The sequence below is a fragment of the Colius striatus genome, chromosome 29, assembly GCF_028858725.1.
Source record: "Colius striatus isolate bColStr4 chromosome 29, bColStr4.1.hap1, whole genome shotgun sequence".
In the NCBI taxonomy this organism is placed as follows: domain Eukaryota; kingdom Metazoa; phylum Chordata; class Aves; order Coliiformes; family Coliidae; genus Colius; species Colius striatus.
The window spans coordinates 1093613-1120633 of NC_084787.1; the positions used below are offsets into that span (position 1 = coordinate 1093613).

Here is a 27021-nt window from a genome sequence, read left to right on the forward strand (position 1 = left end):
CGGGGGTGGAAGAAACCCCGGGGAGCCCCTCGCTCAGCCTAAAAACCCGATTCCCACCCGGCTTTGGGGGCGGCCCCAGCTTTGGGAGCTGAAAATGAGCCGGGAGCGGGATCCAGCGGCTCCTGGGCTCCGGACAGGGATGTGCTGCAGGGTCTGAGCCGGGGCTGTTCCCCGGGATGTTCCTCGGGGTGTTCCCCGGGGTGTTCCTCGGGCTGTTCCTCGGGCTGTTCCTCGGGGCTGTTCCCCCAGCGAGGGCAGCGCCGGTGCCATCCCCAGGGGAAAAACCCGACGGAAACGGGCAAATCCCCAGCGACGTGGCGCCGGGAGCGATGCGGCAGCTGCTGGGGGCTGGGAGGGATCAAACAGCGACAGAAAGCCCCGAAGCAATGAAATCCCGGCCGCCAGCTCCCCACAGTCCTCCCCTAACAGGGACTGAGCTTCATTTCCAACCAACCCCAAATCCCCCCCCAGAACGCAGCGGCGTGGGCTGAGGCTGCAGCTGCTGCTCAACAGGCATCTTCTCCTCCTTCCGAGCCCCTTTCAAGCTTCAGCATCCAAAAAGCATCAAATCAGAGCCAAAACCCCCCAAACTGGGATCTTTGGGGTCCAGCAGGACCTGGCCCAGGTGCCTCCTCCTGAAAAAGCCCAAATCTGCTTTGGCTCTGGATTGAAGTGGGGAAATTCGTGTTCAGAGCCAAAGCTTCGGGGTTTGTGGCACTCAAAGGGCCTCAGGGTGATGCCCCAGTGTTAAGTACATTCAGCCCCACGTCCCTGGGCAGGATGAGGCCTTTCCATCACTTAATGCCTCCTGCACCCCCCCATAAAATCCAAGGGAGGGAAACTGAAGCTGCAAGTCCTGGGTAACAATCTGTGGTTTATTTCTCAGGTGGTAAAACCTTGAACCTTTGCTCTTGGACAGGATTGAGGCTGGTTTGGGAGCTGTGGTTACAACCCTTCCCCCCCACTCCCCCAGAACCCCCCCCAGAGATCTGTGCAAACGTTGCAGTGCTAAAGGAGCCCATCCTGAAGGGAAGGGCAGCAGGGAGTTAGTCCAGGAGGGGGAGGGGGGGGATTCACCTTTAAATGGTTCAGCTCTTTGAAGCCCTATTATGATTAAAAACCAAAAGCCCAAAAAAACCCCCCCAAAAAACCCCCAAACCCCCTGAAAACAGCTTTGAATTCCCTCAGCCTAAAGGTCAGTTAAAGGTGGCTCAGCAAAATGGAGCCGAGTTAATTGGCTGCAGCAGAACAGAGGTAGGTACAGGGCTGGAGGAAGGGGCATCCCGTGGGCTCCGCTGCGGGGCTGGAGGCTCTCTGTCCTCCCTGCTTCCCCCACTCGGATGGTTATTGCTGAGTGGAGACACTGACCTTTGTCTTCTCCTCTCGTGCTGTTGGGTTTTGTGCAGAGTTCCAAGGACACAAACCCCAGGCCGAGCCCTGAGCGGCGCCTTCGCCCCCCTTCGCCTCCCCACCCCCCACACCGAGTTCAGAAGGTTTTAGAGGCAGAGCTGAGCCCCTGGGGGGGGCAGAGCCCCGAGCTCAGCTGCTCAGAGATGCTCTGAGACATCTGACAGGGCTGAAATTCACCAGCCCCCAGCCCGATTCCATCCCATCCCAAAGTCACTCTCGGTACCAGCCACAAGGAAGAGGAAACAAAACAAACGAAGAAAGGGGGTTAAAAACCCCACCCCCCGTCCCAGCAGCCCAAGCCCGAGCTCCCCACACGGGGCTGTGGGGCTCAGCCTGGCTGTGCTGCTGGAGGGCAGCTGCTGCTGGGGGTCAGGCAGGAGTGTCCCGGCGGGTGCCTTCGCCCCAAAGCTTTGGTCTGGTTCATCGAATCCTTCTGAAGTAACAACCTCCCTCCCCCATCTCCACCCCCTGCCCTGACCTGAGACACCCCCTGCAGATCCTGGGCACCTGGAAGAAAACCTCTGCAAAAGCATCTCGTCCTGCCTCCCTCTGCAGGGGTGTTTTCTGCTCTCCTCTCTCTCTCTCCCCCTCCCCTCCATCGCCAATCTCTCAGCCTCACCCGGCCAAAGCCCTTCCTTGCACACCCAGGAAGAGTGTGGGGGTGGGAGGGGAAGGTGTCGACCTCCCCCATCCCCTCAGACCCCAGGCTCTTGCATCCCCCAGCCGAGCTGGCTCAGAACCTGTGCACCAGAGCCTCCTGCTCCTTGCGCCTCAGCTCGTCCCTGTAACAGCAGGAGCAGAAGTTGCCCGTCTCCGGGTGCCCGTAGAAGCCGCAGTTGGGCTGTTTGCATTTGGTCTGGTGAACGTGGTACGGGGCCCTGCCTTTGCCTCTGTCCACTGGGGCTCCTCTGCCCGAGCCCTCCTGCTCCAGCCCTTCCCGGTAGCCGTTGCTGTGCGGGGGGAGGTGGCTGGAGCCGTCGCACCGGGCGGGGGCAGAGGGAGGCAGCTCCGTGTCCGCGGGGGGGAACCGCGGGAGGGTCGGGTCGGGCTGGGGGGGGTGTGCCCGGGGCTGGCCGCAGTGCCTGGGTAAGGTGGCGTAGGGAGGGAGGCCGCAGCCCCCAGCAAGCTGCCTCCTGCCGTCCTGGGAGCCGGGGGGCCGGGGCCCCTCCGCCACGGCCGGTCTGGGGAAGGTGAAGACGCCGCAGTAGCCGGAGGGAAGCGCCGTGCCCCGGGCCCCGGGCGGCTCCGGCGTGTGGGCGGGAGGAGGCTGAGCGGGGCCGGGGCTGGGCATGGCCTCCTCGCCCCTGGCAGCGTTCACCTCTGCCTCCGGCCTCCTGGCGCCGCCCGCCGCCTTCCTCTCGGCCTCCTTCTGCTTCTGCTCGGCCAGGAAGCGTTCCTCAGCATCCAGCAGGTACCTCTGGATCATCTCCTCCTGGAACTGGTGCCTGGTGCTCGTCTTGAGCTGCCCTGCGAAGATGAACTTGCGCTCTCCCTGCATGGCGGCGCGCAGGAGGCCCAGGCTGAGCCGCACGTCGCTGCCGTACCGCCCGCCCTCCTTCTCGCCGCCCCTGCCCTGGCAGCTCTTGTCCAGGGGAGCTGACACGTCACCTGGGGGAGATTCCTCTTTGCTGCCTTTCCTTGCCTTCAAGGATCCTTTCTTCTTCTTCTCCAGGGTGTCCCCGTGCCCGTTGCCGACGCCGCCCTTGGTGCCTTTGCTGTGCATCAGGCCGCCCATGTTCTTCTTGAGTTTGCTGCCCAGGCTCTTGCCGAAGCTGCCCAGCTTGTTGGCCACTGAATCTGCTCGTTTCTTCTCCTTCTCCTTCTCCTTCTCTCGCTCTTTCTTTGGTTTCTCCCTGTCCCTGCAGCCCCTGCTGCCACCATTGCTGGCTGAGCTGCTGCACACAGACTCCTTGTCCGACTCTCCCGACTCGGCGGCCGAACGCGTCTCGTCACCTGCTGAGGCCGTGGGGGACTCTGGCTGGGCCAAAGGAGCCTGGGGGAGGCAGAAACAGACATTTCCTAGCCCAGCAAGTTCCTCAGGGGAGGAGTCTCAGGCTGAAGGCGAGAGGGAGAAGCAGGAACCTGCTCAGACAACGTCCAACCAGGCTCAGGGCGACATGTCCCAGCCCGGAGGAGGCAGGAGCCCTGCCTGGGAGAGGGGGTCATCTCTGCTCCCAAGTGGTGGGGCAAGAGGAAAGGGGCTGGAGCTGCCCCAGGGGAGGCTGAGGCTGGAGCTGAGGCAGAACTGTTTCCCTGAGAGGGGTGTGAGCCCTGTGCCAGGCTGCCCAGGGAGCTGGGGCAGTGCCCAGCCCTGCAGGGATCCCAGAGCTGAGGTGCTGAAGGGTCAGTGCTGGGCTGGGGCAGGGTGAGGCCAGGGCTGGGGCTGCAGCAGCTTCCAGCTCTTTTCCATCCAAAGAAGTCTATGAAAAACCCCTTCATGCTGCCAAGGCAGCTCCCAGCATCTGCCAACCCCCCACCACGGAGGTTTGGGAAGGGAGAAGGAGTTTTCCTGCCAAGGAAAGGTCCCAGGGAAGCTGCAGCCAGGCTGAGGGGCTCAAGGCAGCTTCTGGGGGCCAAAAGCCACTGGCTTGTGTTTGCCTTGGAGCAGTCAGTGTGGCCTTTGCTGACAGGCACCTCCCCCAGAGCCTGCCTGGCCAGGGGAACAGGGGCTGTGTGGCCAGGGGAACAGGGGCTGTGCTGCCTGGCCAGGGGAACAGGGGCTGTGCTGCCTGGCCAGGGGAACAGGGGCTGCTCTCTGAGTTTGTAGGCAGAGTATAAAAAAAAGGCCCCAAAAGCTCTAAGAAAAGCCAGTGGCAGAGGCACAAAGCAGCTCAGAGCTGTCTGATCCCCAGTTCTGTGACACACAACCTCCTGTGAAGGAGAAGCCAAAGCAGCTGGGGACTTCCCCTGTGCTGCCCTGCAGAAAAGGCAGGGAGGGGGGTTTCAATAATTGAAGAGCAAAGCAGATGAGTCCTTTTGTGTCTTTACCTGTGTGTCACAAGGCAACGTGATCCACTTCACATTCATGTAGCTGTGCAGCAAGTGCAGTTTGGCTTCCAGGGACAGTGTCACACTGCAGGGCCAGGGCAGGACCAGAAAGCCAAGAGAAGTCAGAGTCAGGTTTCAGCTGAAGGATGGAAACTCACTGCTGTTTAGTCATTTAGCCCTTGCCTGGATGTTAAAACCACGCTGTGGAACTGCAGCACTTTTGTTTTTGCAGCAATGAAACCCCAAAGGGATGAATCAGATCCCTTGAATGGCCAAAAAAACCCCCCCAGTCAAGTCTGCTACAGGTTAAAAGCTCCTCAGCAGATCAGCTCACTCAGAGGTGAGGCAACCAGAAGTCAGGTGTCACTGATCTAAACAGAGATGGATTCAAAATCATCCTCCTCTCCCCCAAAGTCACCCTCAGGAAAGGTTAAAGATGGGTTTGTTTGTCAAACCCAGCTGAATGAGTCTGTCCTGTAAAGACACAGGGACTGAGTCTTTCCCCTGAGCCTTTCCCAGCTCCAGCTCCCTCCAGGCGAGATGCTGCAGCAGTGAAACTGCCCTGAGCTGTAACCCTTTGGATCTTGGGGAGCTTTTTAGGTTTCCTCATCCAAACCCAGGTGCTGGACACGTCACACTTCAGCTCTCTGCCCACTGTGGCCTTTGGCTCAACAACAGGAAGCGTGTGGCCACCAAACCACAGCTGGCTTTTGCTCAGAGGTTGAGGCTAAAACAGGGTGTGTGAGCTCAGGGCCACCCTCCCCAGCTCCAGGCAGCTGGCATGGAAAAAGCCACCTCTGTTGTTGTTGTGGGAACAGGAGAGGTGCTCTGGTGGGGCCTCTCTGAGCTGTGTCTGGGTGGAAGCTCCGGGGCTTGGAGCAACCATCTCGTGGGGATGAAGCTCCAAAGCAGGGCCTTGGAAGGGAATGGAGGACAAGAAAAGGCTGTTCCATCCTCACCAGCTTCATGCCCTGAGGGTAACCTTCATCAGGAGATGCCCAGGTGAGGGAGGAGAAAGGAAAGAGCCCTGCAGAGACCCAACCTGGCCAGCTTGACGTTGTCACTGTCGTCCTTCCCCCACTGCCACTCCTTCCCCGGATCCACGGCGAAGTGCACGGGCAGCAGCTTGTGCTCAGAGTCTGTCAGGGGGATCACAGCTGCTCCAGGGATACAAAAGCCACTTGTAACACCCAAAAGGATGAAGCTCCCACGGTGGGACGCTCAGGGCTCAGCTCTGATGGCAGCTGGGGTCGCTCCAGGTCACCCAGCGACTGCCAGTGCTCGGAGCACCAGGGAGGGTTTGGGTGAGGAGGGACCTTTGGAGGGCATCTGCTCCACCCCCTGCTATGGGCAGTGACACCTTCCACCAGCACAGAACCTGCCCTTGAGTGTCCCCAGGGATGGAGCAGCCTTGGCCAGTGTCTCAGCACACACAATTCCCTCCTCAGGTCTGCTCTGGATCTCCCCTCTGAGTTTCAGACCATCACTCCTTGTCCCATCACTGCAGGTCCTACCAACACCTCTGTCCCTCTCTTTCTGCAAGGCCACAGTAAGGTCTCCCCAGAGCCTTTTCTCCTCCCAACAGCCCCAACTCCTTCAGCCTCTCCCACTGCAGAGGGGCTGCAGCCCTCAGGCCACCCCTGTGTCCTCCTCTTGACCCTCTCCAACAGCTCCAGGTCTCTCCCCAGAGCAGGGCAGGGGGAAAGCACCCCCCTCCCTCACCCTGCTGGCCATGTGGCCAGTGACACTGCCTCCCATCCCCTTTGTCACTCCCCTGCACCCCCAAATCCTCCTTGCCAGGGCTGCTCTTTAATGCTTTAGCAATACCAAACTTGTTTATCACCGACCTTGATCCTTTGTGGGTTCCTTCTGCTCCATGGACACCAGGGCAGAGAAATGGGCTTGGTCATAAGCCAGTACCAAAGGAGAACGATGGCATTTGTTGGCTGGGACTTCCAGGGGCAGATAAATCCCTCCAAAGGGAATGGGGGCAAAGGCTGGAAGGGAATCAGAAGAGGTGGAAAGAGTTAAAAGAGTTGTTTGTACCGACAGTGCTCCAGAACCAGCAGTTTGCTTCACTCAAGGTTTCAGCTGCAGTTCTCTGTCACCCTGAGGGACACTAAAACCCCCTCACAACTGAAAACAGAATCTGTCTGACATCAGCAGGAGCCCAGTTGCAAAATGAAGCTGTGTTTTCTATAAAAACCTCCCCTTTTTCACTCCTCCACACAGAGACAGGAGCTGACGAATCGATTCTGAGAGGAAACGAGGCCGTGAGTGGCAAACACAGGGGATGGAACTTCCCACCCCTGCACACACAGCTCTGGGGGCAAAAGGGGCAGAGAAAAGCCACCTCCACCATGCTCTTAGAGACAGCAAAAGCTCAGAGTACAATGCTGAGCTGTTTCAAACCATCTGTGGGGATCAGCCCCAGCACAGCCCAGGCCCTGCCCTCCCTTAGAGATCCTGGAGAGAGGAGACAGAACCCAGCACGGTGGGGGCTGGAAGGGAGCTCTGGGGATCAGCCAGCCCCTGCTCCAGCAGCTTCCCCGGGCTCAGGGGGCTCAGGAACGTGTCCAGGGGGAGTTGGGAACCTCCCATGAAGGAGCCTCCACACCCTCCCTGGGCAGCCTGGGCCAGGGCTCCCTCCCCTCAGCACCAAAGCACTTTCCCCTCCTGTGCCTGTTGCCCCTTGTCCTGTCCCTGGCCATCACACACCAAACACCGGCCCCATCCCCTGACACCCACCCTGCAGGGACTGAGCAGCATTGCTGAGGTGCCCCTGAGCTCAGGCTGCTGTTCCCCAGGCTCAACAGCCCCAGGGCTGCAGCCTTTCCTCCTCACACATATGCTGCAGCCCCTCAGCACCTTGGCAGCCCTGCACTGGCCTCTCTGCAGCACTTCCCTGTCTCTCCTGAGCTGGGCAGCCCAGCCCTGGCCACAGGGCTCCAGCTGAGGCCTCCCCAGGGCAGAGCAGAGGGGCAGCACCTCCCTGGTCACTTTATTCTCCCCCAGCCCTGCCAGGTGCCTCTCCTGGAGCTGCTCCCCAGCACTCAGCCCCAGCAACACGGGATGTACAAAAGCTTTGGAGAGACCCCACCATCCTCACCTTCCCCCCCTGAGTCCCTCAGCATGGTGTCAGCCACCACCACGACGGGTCTCTTCAGCACGTGCGCCAGGACGAAGACGTGGAACTCCTCCAGGCTCTCGTACACCGGCTCCTCCGAGCTCTCAAGGCTTTGGGAAGCCAGAAACAGACTCGTTGGCACCCCTGGAGCACTTCAGCATTGCTTTCCCACACCAGGATGAGGTGTTTAGGGGCAGCCACACGGGATGAGCAGCACTAGGTTTGATCTCAGCTCGGATTCGGGGTTTTAAGCTGATGGTTCCCCCCCAAATGTCCTATTTTAAGGTGAGGGTTTGTACCCAGGGAATTGCTGTTTGGCCCTTCTGGGAGTCTCTTATCTAAAGAGCCTCAAAAGGAGTGTTTGTTTGGGATGGTTGTGGTGATAAAATGCCCTTGAAAGCTCAGCTTTTGCTCTGACCCTTGTTTCAGAGCTGTGAGGGACTCCATCAGCACTGCAGTGCTCTCCCTGTGTGATGCTTCATGGACCCTTTGGTTCCTCACCACCCTTCACCCAGAAGCACCCATCCTCCTCCTCCTCCTCCCTGCTGGCTGTGGCAGGTCCTGGCTGTGCCTGAAGCCTGCTGAGGGCTTGGCAGCGGGTCCCTCCACGTACCCCCCGCAGCCAGGCCCGTTGCTGCCGTAGTGCACTCGAGGCTCGCTGGATGCCAGCTTGATCAGCTCATTCCACTCCTTCTGCCACTCCTCTTCTGTATAAACCAGGCCAGACTGGAAAAGAACCAACAAAAAAAACCATCCCTCACCCCCAAAACCTTCGAAGCAGCCCCAACAACCCCTCGTGTGGGCAAGAGCAGCCAGGTGCCCTGCACAGCAAGAGCTGCACCTCCCAGAGGCATCTCCCTGAGCCTCAGCCTGGCCTTGGCAGGGGAAAGTCAACGTTCCAGCCCTCAGGGGTAGAGGAAACGCTTATTCTGATGCTAAATCCTTCCAGAAGTCAAGCTGATACAAGCTGTTGGTGGGAGACAGCAGTTACTGAGACTGACACAGCAGTTACTGTCCCATGGGACACGATGAAAGACACCACAGCGCCCAGAAAGCTCCAACTCAAGGGCTGCTGTGGTGTGACATGTGGGGAGGCCCCATTTCACAGACACTGGAGAGAATCACAGCACTGGTTGGGTTGTTGAAGCCCCTGAAGGTGCTGCAGGCCCAGCCCAGCACTGACTCCTCAGCTCCTCAGCTCTGGGATCTCTCTAGAGCTGGTGAGGAGGGAGGAGCTGCACCCAGAGCAGGTTGTGAAACTCAGAGCAGCATCCATCACCCTGGGCTGCTTCTTTCAGGCCTCACTGGGAAAGGAGGAGCTCAGAGTCCTGGACTCCCAGCCAACTGCTCCAGCTGTACCTGCAACTCCCAGACTGTTGCATCACCTGCAGCTCACACCCAGTGCCTGAGGAACCCACCACAGCCCAGAGCCCTGAGTGTTTTCAAGCCCTTGGAAGACCTGCAAGGCACAGCCCTTTGCTGGTGGCTGCTTCTGGAGCTGGCAGCTTAAGGAGATGCACAAGAACACGCTTTTCATCACAGGAAAGGCTGATTGTTAATGAACTGCTGTTTGGAGCAGGGAAAGAGGGATTTTGCTTTTGAAACTGTCCAGATAAGAATCTTTGTGCCCTGCCAAAAATGAAAAGCAAGCTGGAGAGTAACCAAACATCCCCCAGTGTCAGGTGGGAGCACGAGGTCACCCTGTGCACAGAGCCACGGGCTGAAGGAGGGGCTGTGCCTCACCCTTGAGGACCTCTGGGAACCCTCCACCTCCGCCAAGTCCCCTCCCTGCTCTGGGGGGACCCCGTGGCTCAGCTTTGAGAAGCTTGTTCATGTGGCAGCTTCATGAATTCCCTTTTCCTTTGGGAGGAGTTTGCTCTGGGGCACATCTCACCGCTGGTTATCACTGCAGAGATCCACAGCAGCCTCTTGCTTTTCTCCTCCAAGCCACCACATCCCACAGGATCTCAAATGCCTGAAGGTGACACTTGTTTTCCATCAATATTGGGCACAATCCAGCTCTAATAATTAAAGGTTCTTTCTTTTCCTGCCTTGTAACAAAGAGGCCCCAGTTTGGGCTGAAGGTGGAACCACAACAGGTCTCCTCACGGCACAGCAAAGTACCACGAGCCAGGGAGTCCCCCAAAACTCAAGAGAGGTTTTGTCAGGGATAGGAAGCAGCTCCCAGGCTGGGTTATAGACTCCCTTCAGCTCAGAGGATGGTGCTGGGCCCAGTTCCTACCTCCTTGTTCTGCTGTGTCTGCTGCCAACGCCACCTCCTCTTCAGGGCTTCCCTCTCCTGGCCTTTATCCATCAGGGTGTGAAGGGACTTCCGAAGCACGAGGTCACGGTCGTGGAAACCCCACATCCCTGCAGCAGGCAACAGCAGCAGAGGGTGAGCAGCAGCTCCTGTGCTCAGGGCCTGCAGCCTCAGGAGGTGAGCAGGGAAATGCAGCTTTCCCCATCTGAACAGGCTGAGGGATGTTCTTCTCCCCCTCTGCTCTGCCCTGGGGAGGCCTCAGCTGGAGTCCTGTGGCCAGCTCAGGAGACAGGGGAGTGCTGGAGAGAGGCCAGTAAGGGTGTGGAGGCTCCTCAGGAGGTTCCCAAACCCCCCTGGACATGTTCCTGTGCCTCCTGAGCCAGGGGAAGCTGCTTGAGCAGGGGCTGGAGCAGCTCTGCAGGGCCCTGCCCACCCCCGGCACCCCGGGACCCTGGGAGCATCCCCATCGCTGTGGGAAGGGCTGGCAGACACTCAGCCCCGCTCCCAAAGCTGGCCCTGGGCTCTCCCTCCCAGCACAGCCCCTTCCTCAGCCTCCCAGCCAGGAGGGCAGCAGCAGGGGCACGTTGCTGGTCACTCCATGGGAGGGATGCAGGGAAGCCCTTACCCAGGGAGGCAGCGTGCAGCAGGCAGTTCCCATCGCCCGTGGTGGCCAGGGGAAGGAGCCTTTGGCAACTGGGATCCACGTTTGCCCACCAGTTCAGACGACCTGTGGGAAGATGTGAGAGCACAGGAATGGGTCCCTTACACAGAGCAGCAGTGGGGGAGGTTCCATCCCCTCTGAAAACACCAACAGGGATGGAAACCTCCTTCATTTGCAGGGGGAACACCCCAAGAGCTGAGCAGCTCCTGACCCATCCTGGGCATGGAGGGAGGAATCAAAGCAGCAACAAGGCAACAAAAAGGGGAGATTGGAGCTGCAAAACTCTGGGGAGCAGCCAGGCTGAACTTCAGGCCACATGAAACACAATTCATTAGGAACAGGAGCTGAAGGAACAAGAGGAAAGGGGCTGGAGTTGCCTCAGGGGAGGCTGAAGCTGGAGCTGAGGCAGAATTGTTGCCCTGAGAGGGGTGTGAGCCCTGTGCCAGGCTGCCCAGGGAGCTGGGGCAGTGCCCAGCCCTGCAGGGACCCCAGAGCCGTGGGGTGAGGTGCTGAGGGGTCAGTGCTGGGCTGGGCAGGGTGAGGCCAGGGCTGGGGCTGCAGGATTCTCTCCCCATCCTATTTCCAAACCCCTCCAGCTGAAAACCTCTCCTCAAGGAAACCCTTCCCATCACAAATAGTGCCCAACAGCTTTGCCAGGGCCTGAATGCTTTTTGGTTTCTCTCCTTTAACCAGATCTCTCCCTTCCCCCAGCCCACAGGCTTTTGCTTTCCTTTGCTTCCCTTCAGGCCCTTTTGCTGGTTCCAGCAGCAGACTGAGGCTGCTTCAAACCACTTTAAAATAGCAGCTTTTTGGTGCTCTAAAGCCTTTGTAGTAATTCCAGTTGAGAGCAGCTAAAAATAGCAGCTGGGAGGCTGCAGCCAGGCTGGAGGTCAAACATCCCGTGGGGAAACAACGGGCTCACTCTGGACTTTGACCTTCCAACCCAGCCCAGGCCCTGCCTGCCTTCAGCTGCAGCCTTTTGCCCCGGTAGCTTGGAGCTGTTGGCTGGGAAGTGCAGCCCAGGGCTCCCAGGCTGTGGCACCGCAGCCCAATGCAGGTGCTGCTGCAGCGAACGAGCCCCTTGGGCAGCGCTGGGGAGGGGCTGCTGCAGGGACTCCCCTCCAGCCCCAGGCTGCCAAAGGCAGGGTTTCTTGGAATTGTTTGCAAGACCTCAGCAAGAGCCAAAACCAGAAAACCTGTGTTTTGAAAGAGGGATGAGCAGAGGAGAGCAGCTGAGAGCTCGGCGCCGCCGCTCCTCGGCACGGGGCAAGGAGAAGTGCTCAGCACAGGGCCCAGGGACAATGGCAGAAAGCTGCTGCTTTGCACTTGCTGGAGCTCCTGGCACGGAGGAGGCAGCAGCCTGGGCCAGGTGGCACCAGGCCAGAGGGAAGGGAGGCGAAGCAGGAAAACAGCGTCTCGCACCAGGCAGCCGCCGGTGAGCGGCCGCAGCGCCCTGCTGCTGCCTTCTGGGGTCGAAGCTGAGGAGCCTGAGGCTGCTTGTGCCCCTGCTCCGGGCTCTGGAGGTCGAGCAGGCTGCTGTGGGGATGAGCTGGGTCTGCTGGGGCAGGAGGACACACCTTGGGTTGGTATTTGTGCTGGCCCTTTGGACACTTTTCCAGTTACACAAGAGAAGTTATCTCTGAGCTACAGAAACAAACCCCAAACCAAACCAAACACATTCCCCAAACCCTTCTCTGAATGCTTTGCCTCCTGTCGAGGCAGTGGCAAGGCCAAGAGGGGCCCTTGCAAGTATTTAAGACAACACACGTGGTTCAGAGCTCTACAGGGAGGGAACTGGGCCCTGCAGCTGCTGCCCAGGGCAGCGACGGCTCTTCTGCGTGCCTGGACGTCCACCAGCAGCAGAGGTTTCCTCTCCCCCGCTCTCACAGGGTCCAGTTTTGCCACAGAACGTCCATTTGTCAGCCCAGAGCTGAGGAAGCCGCACCCAGAGCTGCCTGTTGGGCCCAACACCGTCCTTTCTTCTACAGGAGCCACCCAAGTGGGTCATGGCAAGGGGGAGGAACAGGGATGCTGCTCCTCCCAGCACAGAGCGAGGGTGACTCAGAGCAAAAGCCCCAAACGGCCTCCCTGAGGCTACCAAGGAACCCAGCACCAGAATCCCAAGGGCCTGGGGATGACCTGAGGGATGGATCCAGCACCAGCACCCACCACGAGCTCCGTGCAGTGACTACAGGCTGTTACTGACCCTCTGCTCAATCACTGCTGGGGGTGAGGCAGCACAGTCACCAGCTGGGAGTGGGCTAGAAAGGAGAGCAAACAGGGAGAGCAGCCAGGAGCTGTGGCACTGACACAAGCTCATTTCCTCTCTCCAGAAGCAGCTCATTCATCTGGAGCCTCTTTATCCAACCTGGAGCCTCTTTACCTAACCTGGAGCTGGGGCAGCTCTGCAGGGCCCTTCCCACCCCCACCAACCTGACTTCTGTGAAGGCTTCACCTGCTTTCTGAAGCAGGGAGGATCCAGGCATGAGCTCACCTCTCCTGCTGAGGCAGCCAGGTCAGCCCATGACTTATGGGCTAAAACATTCACAGGTGAGATGCCAGGCAGGAGAGGGGGGAAGGGGAACACACTGTGTTCATGCACAGGCTGAAAAGCACCTCAGAGCCCAGTGATGCCTCAGCAGGAATCCCACTTCTCTGCCCCCTCTGAGACACTGACACCCCAGGAACGAGGAACCCCTTTGCTGTCCCTCCAGTGCTGATCCCTTCCCTCAGCATTTAACAGTCCCCTTGCAGCTGCTCATTACACAGCAGCCTCAAGTGCAAAGCAGGAGCTTCCCTGCCAGTGTGCTGGGGGATGTCTGAAGCTGTGCTTTGGCACCGTGTCCCTGACCTGGGGAGAAAGCCTGGCCTCAGAGCAAAAGCCATCAAAGCCAGGGGGTTCTTCCCCTTCCTCCTCATCTGCTCTTTCCAACAGCCTCAGGGGAGGCACCACTGGCTGCTCCTCCACTCAGCACCTTCCAAACACAGGGCAAGGCCTAACAGTCCACTCAGCCCTGGCACAGAGAACACTGAGGCTGGAGCCAGGGCTGAAGCTCCAGCTCCACCAAGACCTTTTTGGTCTGACCCTGAGCACTCCCAGGAGGATGCCATTGCAGTTCACAGCCACTCTCAAGCGCCCTTGCTCTGCTGCAAAGGCATCTCTGGGGAGGAGGAGGAGATTATCTGAACATTTATTGGGCTGTAAAATATTTCCTTAATCCCCTGAGGACAGCAGGTCCTGAAGGAATAACGGGGAGTGGCTGTAGCTCAGGGCACCAGGCTCCAAGCCCTCCTCTGAATGAAGCCTGGGCTGGCACAGCCCTTGAATGGAGACAGACACCCCCTTAGCACAGCCCCAGACGCTCTCCTCGAGCCACCCTGTGAGAAACATCCATGACTGATGTCCCTGCTGTCCCAAGGGAGGCTCAGCAGCAGGTGGATGGTGAAGCACAACCATCCCTTAGTTCCCTCAGCCTGGCTTTAGGCTGGGAAGCAGCAACTGCCCTGCTCTGGGTGCACCCAGCGGGGGCCGGGGAGGCGGCGGCGTAACGCGATCGCTGGGATCGAGTGCTCATTGCCAACACAGGACAAGGCTTGTCACAGCCACACTCAGGCAGCACAGCCTTCAAATGTGACCTTAGGAACTGAAGATCCCTCCAAGGAACAGCTCTGTGAGCAAATGAGAGGTGGGAACGCTCCCGAGATCCTGCCTGGTCCCGCCGCTCCCCCCAGCTCAGTCAGCCTGGCAACACGGATTGGGGGGGTTTTTTTGCAGAGGTCTCATTCATTCACCAGCTCAATCTTCTTTCCAGATCACCCAGCAGCTGCTCAGGAGGAAAAGAGCACGTTGGGACACAGCAGCCTGGTGCAGTGCTGAGGTGGTTCCCCTCAGAGAGCCAGAGGACGAGTTTCCCCGCGTGGCGTCAGGCGCATCATCCCTCTGACGCTGCTCCTGGCTTCTGCTGCTCGTCTCAGCTGATGAGCTGCTGCTTCTGCTGTGCAGCAACTGCTTCCCCCCACCCCTCCTCTGACTTCTCTCAGTGGGGCTGAGGATGGTGCAGGGCAGGGGCTGACACCGTGTCTGCAGGCAAAGAGCAGCAGCCTCTTACTCAGCTCCCGCCCTGCGCCACAGGAAGGGCCCCGTGTCCCTGCAGCGAGCTCACTTCTGGGCAGCCTCAGGCTCCATCCTCCTGGCACCACTGGGGGAAAAAACCCACCTGCCACTGTATGGAAAACAACCCCCCTGACCCACCTGCCTGCTCCAGCGCCACCAGCATGGACTGCTCGATGAGGTCGCGCTCGATGAAGCTGCGGAAGCCCTCGCTGTACACGGTGAGGTCGGGCAGCTGGAAGGTGCAGATGGGCATCTCCAGCACGTGCTCGCTGCTGCTGCCATTGCTGGAGACGTGGGAGCGAGCCAGGGACACGATGCTGGAGCTGGCGTGGGAGATGCCCCGGGACAGGCGCTTCTCTGAGGAGGAGGGAGGTGAAAACACACCTGAGTGGTGCAGGGGGCTGGGGCTGGGGGGGGAAGGGCCCTGCAGAGCTGCTGCAGCCCCAGCCCCTGCCAAAGCAGCTTCCCCTGGCTCAGGGGGCTCAGGAACGTGTCCAGGGGGGTTTGGGAATCTCCCATGAAGGAGCCTCCACACCCTCCCTGGGCAGCCTGGGCCAGGGCTCCCTCCCCTCAGCACCAAAGCACTTTCCCCTTCTGTGCCTGTTGCCCCTTGTCCTGTCCCTGGCCACCACACACCAAACACCGGCCCCATCCCCTGACACCCACCCTGCAGGGACTGAGCAGCATTGCTGAGGTGCCCCTGAGCTCAGGCTGCTGTTCCCCAGGCTCAGCAGCCCCAGGGCTGCAGCCTTTCCTCCTCACACACATGTTGCAGCCCCTCAGCATCTTGGCAGCCCTGCACTGGCCTCTCTGCAGCACTTCCCTGTCTCTCCTGAGCTGGGCAGCCCAGCCCTGGCCACAGGGCTCCAGCTGAGGCCTCCCCAGGGCAGAGCAGAGGGGCAGCACCTCCCTGGCCCTGCTGCCCACACTCTCTTGCTGCCCCCAGGCTGCCATTGGCCTCTTGCAAGGAACCAGCAAGCCTCACAGCATTACCAATCCCTGCCTTCAGCCAGTCCTTTATTGCCCAGCTCCAAGTGACCAGGCTGCTCCCCCATGTAACCCCTCCAGGCCCAGGAGGCAGCCTGGCCCAGCCTGGGCTCCCTGTGCCTCTCACCTTGCACGACGTCGTCCTGGCGCTGCAGCGGCGGCCGCGCGGGACGAGCCGCCTCCTCGGGGGCTCTGCAGCTCTGCCCCTCGCTGAAGGAATGGGGCAGCTTCCCAGCGTGCACTTGCCTGAGCTGTTCAAAGTCACTCAGGGCTGCACTCAGGTCCCAGTTCTTGCCTGGATGGGATGGAATCACCACACAAGAAGGAAATCCAGTCAGTCCTGAGGCACTGGGGACTAGCAGCGGGGCTCAGCGGGAAGCACAAGGGCTCTGGGGCAAAGGAGGAGGGAAGTGACTCCTTGAGCTGGTCACCAGATGCCTGCCCAGGGTCTGCCCTTCTGGAACACAGCACACCAGGAACCTGACGTGCCCAGGACACCTTGGCTCTGCCACAGCGGGTGACAGGGACTGCTCACACCCTGCGGCACAGCCACAGCTGGGAGGGAGCTGCTGCTCTTGGCTGCTGCAGCTCTGTGAAGCCTTCAAGGAGGCCCAAAGACCTGACACTTTCACCAAATCACAGAACAGTTTGTGTTGGAAGGGACCTTTCAAGCTCACCCAGCCCAGCTCCAACCATGGGCTGCCTTCCACTAGCCCAGGTTGCCCCAACACCCATCCCTGCTTCCTGATGGGAAGAGACCTTCAGAGATCACCTAGAGCCCCCTTTTCCATGGGCAGGGACACCTTCCACTAGCCCAGGTTGCCCAGAGCCCTCTCCAACCTGCCCTGGAGTGTCCCCAGGGATGGGGCACCCAGCACCTCTCTGGGCAGCCCAGGCCAGTGTCTCACCACCCTCAGAGGAATTTCCTCCTCAGATCTAAGCCAAGATTTAATGGTGCCAGAAGAAGATTCCTGGCTGTACAATGAGACAGGGCAGGGTCAGCAGAGCCCAGAGGATGGGACCCAAGTAAAATCAACATCATTTTGCCCTCAGGAAAGGGAAGGGGAGGGTCAGGCTGTGGCATGTCCACCAGCATCTCAGTAAACCCAAGAGCTGACGGCCTCAGGTCACCGTGAGGGTTTGGTTTTATAACCCTCCATGAGGATAATCCACCATGACACAGGCACCACTTCTCTGCTGACAAAGGGCCTCCAGCTCCCCTGACCCCCACAGCATCACAGGATAATAACCCAGCAGCTCTGATGATCTCCAGGGCTTGCTCCATCTCTCCTGCACAGCTGAGGAGGCAGCCACCCTGCTCTCTGAGCTGATACCCAAAACACAAAGGCTCTGCCCTTTGCCACCAGACAGTGGCTCCACTCGCCACGAGCAGGAACCCAAAGCACAGGCAGCAAACGTGACCTGAAACCTCCTGGCTGAAGCCTCACTTTTGACACCTGTTTTAGCTGATTGCTTCTCAAAAAAAGAGAAGGAGAAATCTCCATGTTTTCCCTCATTTGCACCCCAGGAGCTGCCTCCTGCAGTCCCTGTAGGAGAAACAGCAGCGACTGAGCAGCAGGGCAGGAAAACGGCTGCAAGAGGGTGTCACAATCAATCAGCCCCTGCACTGAGAGGGGGAGGCTGAAGGAATATCTGCTTTAACCTTTCCTACCACCAACCTAAACACTTCTTCTGAAAGATAATATTAGAAACCCTGACAGGAAACAAGAGCAACCTCAAAAGCCCCAAAGCCCAGAGCATCACACACCACCGAAGCCACAACTTGCCAGACGTCCGCTCTGGGTGAAGCTCTGAACCCCATCAGGGAGTTTCAGAGGGGAAAAATGAGAGCACTAATGAGCAACTGCTCCACCCCAGGGAGTTTTTGAGAAGGCCAATATTATCCCAGGGCAGAGGTGAAGGGGGACAGTGGCAGCGTGGAGTGCTGAGGCTGCCCCTGTGGAAGCAAACTGACTGAAGGCAGCTGATGCTTGTGTTCAACCCCTGAGCATCACAAGCATCTCCATCACCTTAAATCAACCCACCCAGCTCAGCAGGAGCTTCCCACACAGCTCCAAGGGGGTGCTCTGGCCCTGAGAGGTCACTGCCACTGACAGACCAGCACATCATATCAGCATAATCAAAGCACCTCCCCAGGCACAGCAAGAGGTACCAGTGACAGCATGGAATTCTCAGTCAGGGAATGGTGGGGGCTGGAAGGGCCCTGCAGAGCTGCCCCAGCCCCTGCTCCAGCAGCTTCCCCTGGCTCAGGGGGCTCAGGAACGTGTCCAGGGGGGGTTGGGAACCTCCCATGAAGGAGCCTCCACACCCTCCCTGGGCAGCCTGGGCCAGGGCTCCCTCCCCTCAGCACCAAAGCACTTGCTCCTTGGGTTTAAGTGGAACTGTTTGTGTCCCAGCTGATGTCCATCACCCCTTGTGCTGTCCCTGGCCACCACACACCAAACACCGGCCCCATCCCCCTGACACCCACCCTGCAGGGACTGAGCAGCATTGCTGAGCTGCCCCTGAGCTCAGGCTGCTGTTCCCCAGGCTCAACAGCCCCAGGGCTGCAGCCTTTCCTCCTCACACAGATATCCCAGCCCTCCAGTTCTGCTGCAGCACACACAGGGGATGGAGGAAGGAAAAGCTCCTTCCCAGCGTGTGAAACGGCTCCCAGGGACAGGCACCGCGAGGCCGAGGCGGCATCTCCCCGTCTGCCACCAGCTCCTCGCCCCTCTTGCAACCCCTTTTGTCCTGCCACCCCCTCAGCAGCTGCTGCTGCCTCTTTCCCTTCTTGCCCTTCCCAGTGTTCAGTTACCTTCCAGCAGGTCTCTGGCCAGTCCCGGCTCTGCCCCCGTCGAGCGAACAAAATCCGACAGGACGCCGTCCATAGCCGAGGCCGTGGGCTCATGGGTCCCTCCCCAGCCTGAGGTCGGATCAGCACCTCCCCATCAATCTAAGAATGAGAGCAAGGAGGCTCAGGGCTCACATTACACAGGAGAAAATAATGAGCTTGGCCAAGCAGCCTGGGAGCTGCAACTATCCGATGGCAGGGGAGAAACCCTCCCTGTGAGATCCATTGTGCTGCTCCTCAGCTGATTGAGCACTCAGAAGTGAGAAAGGCAGGCTTTGCTGCTCCCTCCTGGAGTGGGCTCTGAGGGGTGTGTTAACAACCACAGGCCCCTGGAATTCAGGGGGGAAAAGGATGATTCTTATGGCAAAGGAGCTTTTTCTCCAGTGGGTTTGGTGGCAGGGAGGAAGCAGAAAGTCCCTCTGAGGTCTGGGCAGTGTTGCTGCCTCCTCTCAGCACAGGGGAATGAAGAGCTGCTCTCAGGAATGAATGAATGAACTAAAAGCAAGATGAAACTGCTGCAAGTAGTAGATGTTGCCAATGCAAAACATCCCAAGAAGCCCCTTTCAGCAACCCCCCAACAACCAACCAACCAGGATGAAAAGAGCAACTCCTCTTCTTGCAGGGAGTGAAGGCAGCAGTGGGGATCTCCCTCCTGGAAGGGAACAAAGCCAGCCCCGAAGCAGGCAGTGCCAAGGTGTGTGATGTAAACTGGAGGGTGAGCAGGTGCTGAGATGCAGAGAGGTGTGTGCCTTCAAAGCCTGATTTGCTGCATTCCTCCAGGCAGAAGCCCAGGAGCAGAGCACACCCAGGGAGCTGCCCTGGCTTACTGCTGGGGGGTGCTTGGTGAAGTGAAAAGGTTATGATACAACACATCTACTGTCAAGGAACAGAAACTGCTGGGGAAATAAAGCTCATCCCAAGCTGAGTGAAGGTGAAGAAGAGGGAGGGGGAATGTCAGGCTGAGGGAGCTGTGCTGAGAGGAAACTCTGGGCTCAGATGGAAGAGGAACAAACCTGTGTGTTTTGCTGCTGCCTTGCAATTCAACCTCATTTCAGGGTCATCCCTAAAGATGAGGAAACCCCTCCTTGAGCCTTAAGAACTCCTCAGGGTCATTCCTAAAGATGGGAGAAGCTCCCACATGTGCCTTCCACGTGTCTCTTCAGGATGGTTCCTAAAGATGGGCAAAACCCCCCTGTGCCTTAACAAACATCTCATTTCAGGCTCATCCCTGAGATGGGCAAAACTCCCTGCCAGCACACAGCTCCCACAGCCCAGTTCAACACCAGGCTCTCAGCTGGAATGGGCTGGCTTTTGGTGGTTAAATACCACCCTTGTTACCTTCCACACTCACTAATCACATCTTTATTAACTGATGGGGTTTACCCACCCTACTTAATATTCTTTTCTCACCAGAGCAATGTCAGGGTGAGAAATGAATCCTGAGAGCAAGGACAGTTTGGCAGGAGGCTCCTGCTCCAGCCTCACCACCTGGGAATGAGAAGCCACACGTCTGGATCCTCCAGCCACTGGTTTCTGCAGCAAAACAACCACAGAGCTTCCTCCTGGTGGGTTTCAGCACTTCCAAAGAAGAAAAAAAGAAAGCAAATTGTGGCTTTTGAGGAGCTAAAAAAAGGAGCAGCACAGCCCACAGCTCCTAACTGATGGCATGTGCAGCTCCTGAGCAGACTCCTGCCCGCTCCACAACGGCAGCAGGCACGGCACAGCCAGGGAAGGTCGGCTCTGACCAGCTGCTGGGGTGCCCATCACCAGGGAACATCCCTCTGGCTTTACTTGCTGCTTATTTTCTTTCTCCTTTGGGGTAAAGGTGTGTAAGGGGGAGGAAATCCAAGGCCAAAGAGGTGTGGAGCCACAAACCCATCACCCAGCACACCCAGAGCCCCCTGGAAGGAGGGAACAGAGGTTGGATGGAAGCTCTGCTTTGGTGGCTGCACACTGGGCACCTTTCAGCTCCCAGCAGCTTCTCCCTGCAGTTCACCCTGTCACCCACCAGATACAAGTGGTCTCCTCCCCCATCCCAGGCAGCAGCTTCCTTTCCTCAGCCCCTCAGTCTCTCACCGAGTGCTGTGAAGGTGAGAGCTGGGGCAAAGCTCCTCACACTGAACCTGTTTCCCCTTCTCCTTCAGGAAAACACACGTGAAACACGATCCTGACAGTCAGCAGGTCCCAGCAGCACCTTCAACAGCAGCTGGCCCGAAAGCTGCTTGCTTCTAAGGATGCTGGTACCTCCAGGAGCCAAGACACTCTGCACAGGGGCTCAGCAGAAGCCTCACAGCATTTTGGGAGCAGCTCAGCACAACAGGGGCTGTGGGTTGTCCTCCACCATGAGGAATCTCATTTCCAAAGCATCTCCCCTCCCTACACAGCTCTGTGAGTGCCTGCACAGGCTGACAGGGCTTGGGGAGAGCCCCCAGCCCAGCCCCACGGGGCTGTCACAGCCTTTCCTTAGCTAATGCTTGTAAAATGCTATAAAAAGCCTCATTAAGCCTCGCCCTGATGAGACACTGGAAGGATTTGGGAGTGTCAGGCAGCAAAAACAGGAGCCTGGGAAGAGTTTGGACGTCCCAGGCAAGGCATTGATGGATGTTCCATGGAGAATCAGGGGGAAACCTCTGGAAAAGCAGCATTTGTGCTGTGGCCAGGGGCAAAGAGCCAGGCCAGGGCCTGAAACACCTCCCCATGAAAGAGCTGGTAAATGACAAGCTCCTGTGCACAGGACAGGATTCCTGCAGCACTACAGGAACAAAGCCCCTGCACAAACAGCCTCTATCACAGCTCCTGGGGTTTAGGAGGGAAGGTGTGGATGGGCAGAAATTGCTCCACCACAAAGCAGGTGAGAACCCATCAGCACAAACAGCCCAGGAGCCAGGCTGGGTGCAGCTCCTGAGGCAACAGCAGCTCCTGCAGCAGCTGCAGGGCAGAGACCTGGGAGCACTGGTGGGCAGCACATTCATGTGAGCAGCAATGTGGCCTCGTGGGCAAGAGGCCAATGGCAGCCTGGGGGCATGAGGAGAGTGTGGGCAGCAGGGCCAGGGAGGTGCTGCCCCTCTGCTCTGCCCTGGGGAGGCCTCAGCTGGAGCCCTGTGGCCAGGGCTGGGCTGCCCAGCTCAGGAGAGACAGGGAAGTGCTGCAGAGAGGCCAGTGCAGGGCTGCCAAGATGCTGAGGGGCTGCAACGTGTGTGAGGAGGAAAGGCTGCAGCCCTGGGGCTGTTGAGCCTGGGGAACAGCAGCCTGAGCTCAGGGGCACCTCAGCAATGCTGCTCAGTCCCTGCAGGGTGGGTGTCAGGGGATGGGGCCGGTGTTTGGTGTGTGGTGGCCAGGGACAGGACAAGGGGCAACAGGCTCAGGAGGGGAAAGTGCTTTGGTGCTGAGGTGAGGGAGCCCTGGCCCAGGCTACCCAGGGAGGGTGTGGAGGCTCCTTCATGGGAGCCCCCTGAGCCAGGGGAAGCTGCTGGAGCAGGGGCTGGGGCAGCTCTGCAGGACCCTTCCCACTCCCACCATGCTGGCATCATGTGGTGTCTCACACCCCACTAACCCTCCCTGTCACCTCCCAAGCTCTGCTTCCCAAAGCTCTGCCTGCCTCTGTGCTTGGCCCCCAGCCACAGCAGCTGCTGTATCACTTGTGTGCAAACAGGAGAGGAAAGCCGAGAACACGCCAGTCGGCGCCCCCCGACAACAACCTTCTGCTGACGAACCTCCAGCAGCCTCCAGCACTCTGCTGCCTCTCCCAGATCACAGCCCAGTGTGATCTGCACCTCTGGCACCAAACCAGGCCGGAGAGGAAAGAGCTGGGGGTTCCTTTACCCTTTGTAGACAGTTTGAAGCCGAAGCTGCGTGGCCAGAGCCGCCCCGAGGAACCCCCAGAGCCAGCTGCCTCGGGAGCTCGTGCCCAGGCAGCTCTGGTGTCTCTGGGGTGTCTCTGGGGTGTCTCTGGGTGTCCTGAGCCCTGGTTGCCACAGGACTGGCTGGCAGGTGTCCTCCCCCAGCCCCTGGCAGCCGTTTCCCACTCAAGGCAGCGGGACCCAGATCTATATTAGGAAGCGTGGAGAGTCTCAGCCCAAGGAAAACGTTTCCTGTTGCGTCAGAGCCCCGTGTGCAGCCTGCTCCGGGCTCCTGAGCTCCGAGCTCTGGAGTCAACGCTCAGAAAGGACCCCAGTGAGCAAGACACCAGCCAGACCCCGCTCTCTGAGTGTGTTTGGGTGCTGGCTCTGAGTGTGACCTGCTTTCTGGGCTGGGGAACGCCTTTCCCAGCTTGGGCACTACAATAGAAGCTCTTTTCTCCCAGTTTGGGCACTGCAGAGCTGGGACCCTGCAGAGCTGGGACCCTGCAGCACCTGGGACCCTGCAGCACCTGGGACCCTGCAGAGCTTGGGACCCTGCAGAGCTTGGGACCCTGCAGAGCAGAGCTGGGACCCTGCAGAGCTTGGGACCCTGCAGCACCTGGGACCCTGCAGCACCTGGGACCCTGCAGCACCTGGGACCCTGCAGAGCAGAGCTGGGACCCTGCAGAGCTTGGGACCCTGCAGCACCTGGGACCCTGCAGCACCTGGGTGTTTGTCACCGAGCAGCACGACTAAGGGTGGCCCAGGAGGGACTCAGCCACGCCAGGAGGGGCTTGGAGGTAGAAGCCAACCAACCACACGGTGACTTCAGGCCACAGGCGGTTTGAGTGCCTGAGCAAACACTGGCAGCAGGGTTTATGGCCTCACCTGAGGGCTTGGCTGGGTTCTCTGTGTGTTTTCCCTCCCTCAGCTCACAGCAGGGCTCGGGAGCCGTTTCCAGTAGCGGGGAGCGACACGAGCCCTGAGTCACCCCTTTGCTCTCCAGAGGCTTGATAATAAGAAGCTTGATCCTGACACAAAGGTGATTTCTCCCTCAGCCACCACACCCAGGAGAGCAGGCAGTGAAAGCTGCACACCCCCAGCAGCCAGGAGGCCACCCAACCCAGACACCACTCTGTGATGGTGAGGAGCAGCAGACCCCGTGGGCTTTCGTCTCAGAAAGGGGAAGTGAGGGAAAAGGTGAGTTTAGTTCATCTCTGTGTGTGTAAAACCTTTCTAAGGGAAATCACAGAAGCATTTGGGTTGTTGAAGGCCCTGGAGCTGCTGCAGCCCCAGCCCTGCCCTCACCCTGCCCAGCCCAGCACTGACCCCTCAGCACCTCACCCCATGGCTCTGGGATCCCTGCAGGGCTGGGCACTGCCCCAGCTCCCTGGGCAGCCTGGCACAGGGTTTCAAATGAAATGAAAGAGGTGCCCAAGCCCACCACAGGTCTGGTTCTACACACACACAAGAAATCCAGGCCCTCCACCAAAACCAATCCATCTCCTCCACCAAAACTCCATCCCCTCCACCAAAACTCCATCCATCTCCTCCACCAAAACTCCATCCCCTCCACCAAAACTCCATCTCCTCCACCAAAACTCCATCCCCTACCCTGCACTTTGCAGCACTCAGCAGGGAGGGGACGGTGCCACAGCCGTGTGACAAACCTGCTGCCACCCAAAGGCTGCTGGTGTGAGCTGGAGCCTCGGGTGCCACGAGCCAGCCAGCGCTGAGCCCATCCTGCTCCTTCCTTAAGGAGCCTGATCACAACAGCTCCAAGCAAAATAAGCTACTCACAGGGGCTCAGCTCCAGAGGAGGGAGATGAGGGGCCGGGAGGGAGGTTCCTGTTTCTCTCCTTCCCTCCACACGCTGCCTCCGGCGCGACCCGAGGCCGGGGGTTACCTAACGCCTGCCCAGCGCTGGGATTAACCTGCCCTGACCTAATACCTTCATCACAGCCATTAAGCTCTGAGGAGGTGCTGGGCAGGGCCAGGATGCGGCCCGTGCTGCTCCTGCTTCCTCGGCCATCAGCAGAGCTCCGGCTGGCAATGCCCAGCAGAGCCCTTGTGGAGATGCAGGGGAAGGGGCAGGAAAAGCCGTGAGGGCGGCGGCTCCTTCAGCCTGCTGAGGCTGGAGAGAAGGCTGAGGGCGGCTCTCAGCACTCACCAGCGCTGGTGGCAGGGCACAAGCTGTCCCACAGAGCTCTCCTGTGGTGCTGAGCTGAGGGAGCCCCGGCCCCTGGCTCGATGCAGCCACCAGCTCAGCCGAGGAGCACGGCCAGGAGCAGGGTTCTGCCCTCGAGGACAGCGCTGGCCCTGAGGCACAGACCTAAACCAGCCACGGGCTCCTCAGCACCTGCACACCAGGAAACTCGGACCTGAGGCAAATTCACCCGAGTAAATCCAGGCCACGGCTATTTCCAGCACACAGGCTGCCAGCAGAGCCCAGCACAGCTCCTGGGGGACGCTCAGCACCACGGCAGCCCACGGCACACCTGGCCACCCATTCTGCACCCTCTTTCAGGCTGAACCCAGCCCTTTGCCAGTCGAATTTCCCCTCAGCCCTGTCACTGGCAGAGATGAGGTGACAGCTGTCAGAGGTGCAAGGTGTGAGAGCACCTCCCAGCACTGCCCCACTGCTGCCATGGGAGCAAAGTCACCCCCCTGCTGCTGCCCAGCATCCAGCAGCACCACACACACACCAAACCCAGTAGGGAAACCAAACCAACCCAAACTGAAGCACCAGAAGGAGCCTGGGGCTGATGGCTGCTGGGATTTGAGTGCACAGCTCTGCACCCTCTGGTCTCAGCAGGGGGCTGAGTGTTCACACTCGCTGATGCACTGGGACACAGCCAAAGCAGTTTAAACATCCCATTTCCCCCCAGAACGACACCAACTGGCTTCACCAACCGTGTTTCCAGGGGAAGGAGCGTTCTTCTCACTACATCCAGGGAAAATCCCACAGTCAGAGGGGGGTTTGGTTCCTGCTGTCCCTCCTGTGTGTGGGTTAAAGCCCCTGATGGCTGCACCAAGGGTTCCTTTTCCCTTTACACCTCCCTGTGTTCTACTAAAATGAATGCCAGCCTTAGTTTCCAGCACTGTTGGTCTGTGCTGAGACCTGGAAACACACAGTGAGGGCGGCAAGAAGAAACCTGCCGTGGAGAACTCCAGCCACGGAGCTGAGCTCTTCTGGCTCCAGGAGCTGAGCTGACAATAAGGGCTTTATTACCCCTGCAATTCACATGCACAAAGCATCCTGCTACGTGTGGCCACTGGCAAATGCAGGGTTGAAGTGATCATGGAATCCTTTGGGTTGGAAAAGAGCTGGAAGCTGCTGCAGTTCCAGCCCTGCCCAGCCCTGACCCCTCAGCACCTCACCCCACGGCTCTGGGGTCCCTGCAGGGCTGGGCACTGCCCCAGCCCCTGGGCAGCCTGGCACAGGGCTCACACCCCTCTGAGGGAAACAGTTCTGCCTCAGCTCCAGCCTCAACCTCCCCTGGGGCAGCTCCAGCCCCTTTCCTCTTGTCCCATCACTTGTGAGCAGAACCAACCTGCAGCTTCAGCCTCCTGTCAGGGAGTGTCAGAGAGGGCTCCTGTTTCCCCTCAGCCTCCTCTTCTCCAGGCTCAACACCCCCATTCCCTCAGCTCATCCTCAGCCCCCCTGTGCCCCTGCCAGGGCCAGGACCCGCTGCCTCCGGGCAGGATCCGTCCCGTTACGGCTCTGCAGAAGCAGCTCCCGCGGCAGCCGGCGCTTCCCTTGGGCCGGGACTGTCGGGGATGCTCGAGCCGGTGAGTCACCAGCAGCCTCCTCACCCACAAGGAAAGCTCAGAGAGGCCACGGAGCCCGGCAACCTGTAATTAGCCGGATGAGAAACTGCCTTTGCTCCCGAGACCGCCGCGCTAAGCTGGGGAGCTGCTGAGACGGTGCCGTGTGGCTGCAGCACGGCTGGGGGACCCCGGCACGGCCTCAGCCCCCCACAGCCCCCCACGCCCGGCGAGAGGAAACGCCCCACCGAGCGCTCCAGCCCCGCTCCAGGCCGTTGGCAAAGTTTGTTCCGGCCCGGTGACGAGGCCCGGGAGCGCTGCTGTGTCCGGGCGGCGGTGCCGCTCGGGCGGCCTCGGAGAAGGACGCGGGTCACACTCACTCGTTCAGCCCCGGATGGGCTGATGTCGGTGACCCGGCCCGTCCCGTCCCGCCCCGGCCGCTCGCGGGTGAAGCCGGGATCGATCTCCCGGGCTCTCCCCGGGAACCGAGTGCAGCCCAAACCCCCGAGACCGGCCCCGCGACGGCACCGACCCCCCTGAGCCCCCTCCCCCGGGGCTGCGGTCACCGGGGCGCGGGAGCCGCTGCCCGACGGCTGTTCCCCGGTGCGACGGAGCGCGGAGGCCTCGAGGGGACCTCGGCGACCCCCAGCGCCCCCTCCCCGGCCTGAGGTGGCTGCAGCGGGACCCCCGGGACCCCGGGCCCGGCCGCCACCGGGAGCCCGACGGGACCGGGCGATCGCGGGGCAGAGTCCCGGGACCCCTCCGGCCGCGCGGCTGGACGAGGCCGCCCCGGGGAGCCGCCCCCGGCCCGCGACCCGCCGCCGCCGCCGCCGCGGGGAGCCCCGAGGCCGCCGCCCCAGGCCCCGGCCCCGACGGAAACTTTCCCGAGCCCGCTCCCGAGCCCTGCGGGACGCCGTGCGGCCGGTACCTGCGCTGCGCTCCATCGCGGGCCGGGCCGCCCCGGGGCTCGGCCGCCGCCGAGGCCGCGCTCCCGGCGGAGCGGAGGGGGACGG

The 27021-nt window shown here is 59.9% G+C and overlaps 1 protein-coding gene across 3 annotated transcripts; it reads right to left on the reverse strand.

The window, feature by feature from the left end:
• Window positions 1-857: 857 nt before the first annotated feature.
• On the reverse strand, window positions 858-27021 carry OTUD7B (OTU deubiquitinase 7B). Of its 3 annotated transcripts, XM_062016187.1 has the most exons (13): window positions 26937-27021; window positions 18366-18503; window positions 15675-15842; window positions 14699-14917; window positions 10411-10512; window positions 9768-9895; window positions 8139-8251; window positions 7508-7635; window positions 6246-6395; window positions 5441-5555; window positions 4399-4483; window positions 3019-3403; window positions 2718-2902 (listed from the first exon to the last, which is right to left on the reverse strand). In XM_062016187.1, the coding sequence occupies exons 2-13, from the start codon at window positions 18436-18438 to the stop codon at window positions 2808-2810; spliced, it is 1761 nt and encodes a 586-aa protein (XP_061872171.1). In that variant the 5' UTR covers window positions 18439-18503; window positions 26937-27021; the 3' UTR covers window positions 2718-2807. The 3 variants fall into 3 exon arrangements, with proteins under 3 accessions (XP_061872169.1, XP_061872170.1, XP_061872171.1); XM_062016185.1 differs by having other exon boundaries at window positions 858-3403; XM_062016186.1 differs by lacking the exon at window positions 18366-18503 and having other exon boundaries at window positions 858-3403; window positions 26937-27013.